Source organism: Rhagoletis pomonella, unplaced genomic scaffold (assembly GCF_013731165.1).
Source record: "Rhagoletis pomonella isolate Grant_MI unplaced genomic scaffold, Rhpom_1.0 Rhpom_scaffold_02772, whole genome shotgun sequence".
Classification (NCBI taxonomy): Eukaryota; Metazoa; Arthropoda; class Insecta; order Diptera; family Tephritidae; genus Rhagoletis; species Rhagoletis pomonella.
In genome coordinates, this window is record NW_023461325.1 from 20642 (window position 1) to 26901 (window position 6260).

At 45.8% G+C, this 6260-nt stretch overlaps 2 protein-coding genes across 2 annotated transcripts; both read left to right on the plus strand.

Moving 5' to 3' along the window:
• Positions 1 to 170: 170 nt before the first annotated feature.
• LOC118753713 lies at positions 171 to 4152 on the plus strand. Its single transcript, XM_036488582.1, has 2 exons — positions 171 to 291; positions 770 to 4152. Exons 1-2 carry the CDS (start codon positions 171 to 173, stop codon positions 4150 to 4152), a joined length of 3504 nt encoding a protein of 1167 aa, XP_036344475.1.
• A 971-nt stretch (positions 4153 to 5123) lies between these two features.
• LOC118753712 lies at positions 5124 to 6095 on the plus strand (the record flags this gene model as incomplete). Its single annotated transcript, XM_036488580.1, has 1 exon — positions 5124 to 6095. A coding segment is annotated over exon 1 (972 nt), but the record flags the coding sequence as incomplete, so codon positions are not given.
• Positions 6096 to 6260: the final 165 nt, after the last annotated feature.

The window sequence follows — 6260 nt, forward strand, 5'->3', positions numbered from 1 at the left end:
TTTCACCTTCCTTGCGCTTTCAAGAAGCCAAAAAGTTGCAACTTTGCCTCAATTGTCTAAAAAAGGGACACATGGTTAAAAATTGTAAGTCCAGCAACTGAAAACAGTGCTCCGCTAAGCACAACACACTTCTTCATTTATCGCAACCTTCGCAAGCGATTTCGCAAAACATGAGTGCGCCCTCCGGCGCCAAAGCAGCCCTTGTCGCTGACTCCAAGCAAACTTTTCACCCATCCCCCAAGGGAGTAACTATGTTAGCCACTGCCATTGTGATGTTAAAAAGTCGTCAAGGTACTTTCGTACCGTGTAGAGCCTTACTTGACTCCGCCTCGCAACTTCACTGCATAACGGCAAACATGGCCAACCAGCTGCAAATTAAGAAATCTAAGGCCACTACTCACATTTCGGGAATTGGGCAGTCAGACATATTCTCGAGTGAGAGTGCAACTACGATATTGCGATCCGTCGATCGAACATGTGAAACATCTATTTCAGCCGTGGTTGTGCCAACTATAACCACATATCAGCCGGAAACAAACTTTTCGCACTTCGACTGGAAAATTCCAGCAAATATCTCCTTAGCAGATCCATTCTTCTTCAAGCCCCAGAAAATTGATCTTTTGATCGGAGCAAGTCTGTTTGTCGACCTGCTATGCGTGGGACAAATTCGCCTGAGCAAAAACCTGCCGGTACTGCAAAAAAACGAGACTAGGTTGGGTCGTATCAGGTAATTTCGATTTGACCTCCCCTAAATCCGGGCACTGCGCAGTTGCTGTTGAGGAGTCCGCATCTGACGGAATAGACTGCACCCTGAATGATTTAGTCAAGCGGTTTTGGGAGGTAGAAGGTCACACTACTGAAAATGTAAAACGAACTAAAGAGGACTTGGCTTGTGAGGAACACTTCAACAACAATTATCGTCGAGTGAGCTCAGGAGAATATTCAGTTAGTTTGCCCTTTAAATCAAGCCCTTCGCAATTAGGCGACTCTTATTTGCAAGCAGTTCGTCGATTCCAAAATCTCGAGAAAAGATTCGCACATAAACCTGATTTAAAGAAGCAATACTCTGCGTTCGTAACTGAATATGCTCAGCTCGAGCATATGTCTCTGGTAGAAGTTATTCCTACTGGAGTGCGCACCAACTTCTTACCTCATCATTGCGTATTGAAGGCAGAAAGCTCCACCACAAAATTGCGCGTAGTCTTCGATGCGTCTGCTCCCACCAGCTCCGGATTCTCATTAAACGACATTTTGATTTCGGGTCCTACAATACAACCCAAATTGATTGATACTCTGTTAAGATTTCGCTCTCATAAATTCGCCTTAACGGCCGACATTTGCAAAATGTATCGCTGCGTTAAGATATCTAAATCTGATAGTTTTCTGCAATGCATATTATGGCGCGACAAGCCCGATCAAGAATTCAAGATTTACAAACTCGACACCGTCACGTATGGTACTAAGCCCGCTGCGTTTCTGGCCATACGGGCAATGCAGCAGCTTGCAATTGATGAGGCGAGCAACTACCCCCTCGGTTCAGAAATTGTCTCCCGCGATTTCTATGTCGATGATTTAATATCAGGTGGTAGATCTGAAGATGAAGTTGTGCAAATAATGACGCAGACGGAACAGCTTTTAAAAAGGGGGAATTTCGTCTTAAGAAAGTGGTGCTCAAACAGCGCCAGCATTTTGAAAAATGTCGACCCAGCGCATCGTGAGCAATTTTTGAAGTTCGGTGACGGCAGCGACATTACCAAGGCGCTAGGGCTGGCATGGGAGCCTAAAAGCGATCGTCTACTCTTCCTCTGGGATCCACTTCCTGAATCATTGCGGGCCACGAAGCGCAACGTGTTGTCGGTAACTGCTAGGTTTTATGATCCGCTTGGTCTCATTGGCCCCATTGTGCTAAAGGCTAAGGTGTTTTTGCAAAGTCTGTGGAAGGATAAACTAGCCTGGGATGAAAGCATTCCTCAGTCATTGCACTTCGCCTGGAATCGACTCTGCGCAAATCTAAGCTTTGTTGAAAAAATTAGCTTCCCCCGTTTTGTTGGACTTGATGCAGATAACATTCAAATACACGGATTCTGCGATGCCAGCATGGCAGCCTATGGAGCCTGCGCTTACATTCGAGCGCAATCTGGCGGCGAGGTTCGAGCGACGTTGCTCTGCTCCAAATCTCGCGTTGCACCTTTAAAAACGCTCACGATTCCGAAATTAGAGTTGTGCGCTGCAATGCTGTTAGCCGAATTGTTACATTCCATTCAAGGTTTGGGTCCGTTCAAGGGTGAATTCTTCTGCTGGTCAGACTCCACCATCACCCTCTCGTGGGTAAGTGACGTAGCCGCCAATTTCAACGTCTTTGTTGCCAATCGGATCAGCAGCATCCAAGAACTAACTCAAGGTATGTCGTGGAGGCATGTTCCCACCGAACTCAATCCAGCAGACATCTTGTCGAAAGGAGCCTCGCCCAAGGAACTTGATGCATCCACACTATGGAAGGAAGGTCCCGCTTATCTAAAGGAGGATGAATCCAGATGGCCCCAAATGAGGCAAGTAGACTACACATCACTAGAAAAGAAGAAGACTATGTTGATTGCCTCATCCAAAGTCATCGACTATTCAACTAATTGCAAATACATAAATAATTTTCGTTCGATGCAAAGAATTTATGCCTACATTAATTGTTTCTTAAAAATTAAGTCCAACAATCGATGGGGATCTTCTCAACTAAGTCTAGAAGAAATTGAAGCAGGAACTCACTTGCTCCTTCGTATGGTCCAAAGAGCTGTCAAGAGCCTCGAATACAGCGAACTGAAGGCTGGGCGCGTAGTCAGTTCTTCAAGCAAGATAAGCTCACTGAACCCATTTCTAGACAATACTGGGCTAATACGGGTTGGTGGGCGTCTTCAGAATGCAGCACTTAGTTTCAACGCAAAGCACCCCATCGTGCTACCAAGGCATCACCCACTCACAAACAGCATCATTGAGCATTTTCACCTGAAGCTGTTACATGCTGGGCCTCAAGCGCTGCTTGCAACCATTCGGTTGCAGTATTGGCCAATTGGAGGAAGAAAAAACGTGGCTGGTGTACTCAATAAATGCGTGCGATGTTTTCGTACCAAACCGATAGTCATGCGGCACATTATGGGTAATCTACCAGCCGAGCGAGTACAGATTCAACGCCCATTCTACACCACTGGAATAGACTTTTGCGGCCCATTCAGCTGCAAGGCGGAAGTGCGGAATAGGCCAGCTACGAAATGTTACATTTGCGTGTTTATATGTTTCGCAACAAAGGCTACTCATTTGGAGTTAGTCAGAGACCTGTCCACGGACTCGTTCTTAGCCGCACTAAAACGATTCACTTGTTTGCGTGGGAAACCTAGGGTTATCTGGTCAGATAACGCCACTAATTTCGTCGGCGCGAAAAATGAGCTGAAAGAGATTCGTGCGCTGCTGCTTAGTGAACAACACACTAGCAAAGTTCGCAAACAATGCCTTGACGACGGCATCGACTGGCGCTTCATACCACCGCGATCGCCTCATTTTGGCGGCCTTTGGGAGGCCGCAGTAAAGGCCGCAAAATATCATCTTCGCAGAGCAATTGGCTCTATCGTTCTCGGCTTCGAAGAATTAAGGACACTTGTGTGTCAAATCACTGCTATTATATATTCCAGACCTCTTTGTCCCATTTCAGAAAGCCCAGAGGACTTGGACGTTTTGACTCCGGCCCATTTTCTTTCTGGTGGGGCACTCACAGCCATAGCGGAGCCCGACTTGTCAAATATCGAACTTAGTCGTTTAGGTCGGTGGCAGCAAACTTGTCGCATACAACAATCCTTTTGGAGGTCACGGAGCACGGCCTCCCTAACGCTGTTGCAAGAGCGCGGAAAGTGGCGTACGAAAACACCAAACATTCCACCCAATGCACTAGTCCTAATACAGGATGACAACAATCCACCCATGAAGTGGAAAATGGGACGAGTCATCGATACGGTCAAAGGAAAGGATGATGTGGTTCGCGTTGCTATCATCAAGACTAGCACTGGCGTCACTCGACGGGCAATCACAAAGCTATGCCTACTGCCAGTGGATGACGTTAAAAGCTCTCAAGGCTCTCAACGGGGGGAGGATGTCCAAGGGTTAACGTAGCAATCCTGCTGCGCTCACCTAGAGGTTAAAGGGTGCCCGCTCACCTAAAGGTTAAAGGTGTCCGCTAGGTCTGCTCATCATGATTTGCCTTTACATCACTTTCGCTGCAGTCCGTTCAAGTTGGTTTGCCATGCATATTCTATTGTCGCTTATGTACTATAAGTTATAAATAGTTACCTAGCTGTTTGTTACATTTTATTGCCGCTTATGTACTACAATAATTAGTTACCTAGTTGCTAAGCGAACCGATATGCGGAAGTTTGTTCGCAATAACAAAACATGTATGTACATGCACAGGTTCAAAGTTAAAAAACAGTACACTGTAATTCTGTGTAATAGTATAAATTCAGCTAAACCTAAAATAAAAGAGGAAGTTCGAGATCAGTAGTCAGCTAGAATAGCCGCGCGCCTTATCATTTTCTTGGCTTTTATTAATAGGTGGCAAAAACGCTTGCCATCTCCGAACATTTGGTGACCCCGACGTGATACTCTCACGTTTTTTCGTTTCTCGCTTAACTAAGCGATTAGTAATTGTTCGCACAGTAAAGCAGCGTTTTCGAATACCCCGCATCAAATTATCGCATTCCATTTGATGCTTATCAAAAAACTGTCGTTCAATCGCATTTAATCATCGCTTATAAACTACTCATTGCTCAGCATTTGAAGGCGCGAGTCCAGCAATTTACATATTCGGCCCTCCTTGGAAGTCTCGTTTGACCTTCAGTCAGGGGCAACGTAAGCACAATTAGCAGCAGTGCATTTGTGATCGCGATCTCCTCATCCCGTTGGTGAGCTAGGTGCACAAACGCGCGTTTGGCAGCGGCACAATAGTTAGTGCTAAAAATTGCGTCGCATATTTCGTTTTTACAAGCGTACGAAGGCACGCATTAGGTAGCAGTGCACTTGTTGCTGGATACACCCCGTGGCATTTCCTTTTGGAAGCAACCGACTCCAAGTTGAAGTAAAGTAAAATGCCAAAACCGCACAAAAGGCGTGATACAAGCGATCTAGAAGAGAGTTCAAGCGACATGTTCTTGAAAAGAAAAAGTGTATGGTTCCTGAAACAAATCAGCATACTGAAGGTCAAAGCGGACGGGAACAACTTTCAACACCTTGATGAATCAACTTTGGCGGTGCAATTAGAGCAGCTCGAAAGGCTTCAAACGCAATTCGAAGAAACCCAGTCGCAACTTGAGAGGGAAGACGTAACGGAAATCGAAAGCGAAGCAAGGATGCAATTTTCGGAGGCATACGTATCCATAAAGGCAAGCATAACCAAGATACTTGGCACACGCTCGATCTCATGTGCTAGATCATCTACGCGAAAGCATTCTATGATAGACGAGCCAGGCGTGCACACGTCGTCGTGTACAATTAAATCGCGCTTGCCGGTTTTGCAGTTACCCCGATTTCGCGGAGTAACCACAGAGTGGCCAGACTTTTGGGCCATGTTTCATGTCATCGTCGATCAAGAACCGGTGTTGACGAACATCGAGAAGTTTCAGCACTTGAGGTCATGTCTATCCGGCGTCGCATTGGATGCTATCCGCTCGTTGGAAATCAGTGCGGAAAACTACGAAAAGGCGGTAAAATTATTAAAGGTACGATATGACATTAAGAGAGTTCAATTTCAGGCTCACATCAAAGACATTTTCGGGTTGAAGAAGGTGCCTGATGGTTCGGCCGTTTGCTTGCGGGAGCTCAGCGACAAGATCAGCAGTCATCTGCGTGCATTACAAACTATTGCTACAAATGAAGAGTTGTTAGATGGTTTGCTTACGCATTTAGTTATAAGCAAGGCAGATACTAGCACCCAAGCGAAATGGGAAGAAGAAGCTCCAACTCAAAATTTGCCTTCGTGGGATCTCGTTGCCGCTTTTTTGGAAAGGAGAGTGCGAATCTTGGAAAGCGTTACTACCATCACTGCAGGCTCTTCAAAACAGGTGATAAGTAGAAAAATTAGTCGTAACCAATCGTTCGTTACTACTAGCCCTATCAAGAATTGCGTATTTTGTAATGCGACTGAGCACACAATCCCCACTTGCTCACTTTTCCTAAACCTTTCACCTTCCTTGCGCTTTCAAGAAGCCAAAAAGTTGCAACTTTGC

Bases quoted from the DNA above. Each gene is read 5' to 3' on its own strand.
- LOC118753713 (XM_036488582.1), top strand. From the start codon at position 171: ATGAGTGCGCCCTCCGGCGCCAAAGCAGCCCTTGTCGCTGACTCCAAG. The intron at 292-769 runs GTACTTTCGTAC...GGCACTGCGCAG, and splicing joins GATGTTAAAAAGTCGTCAAG to TTGCTGTTGAGGAGTCCGCA.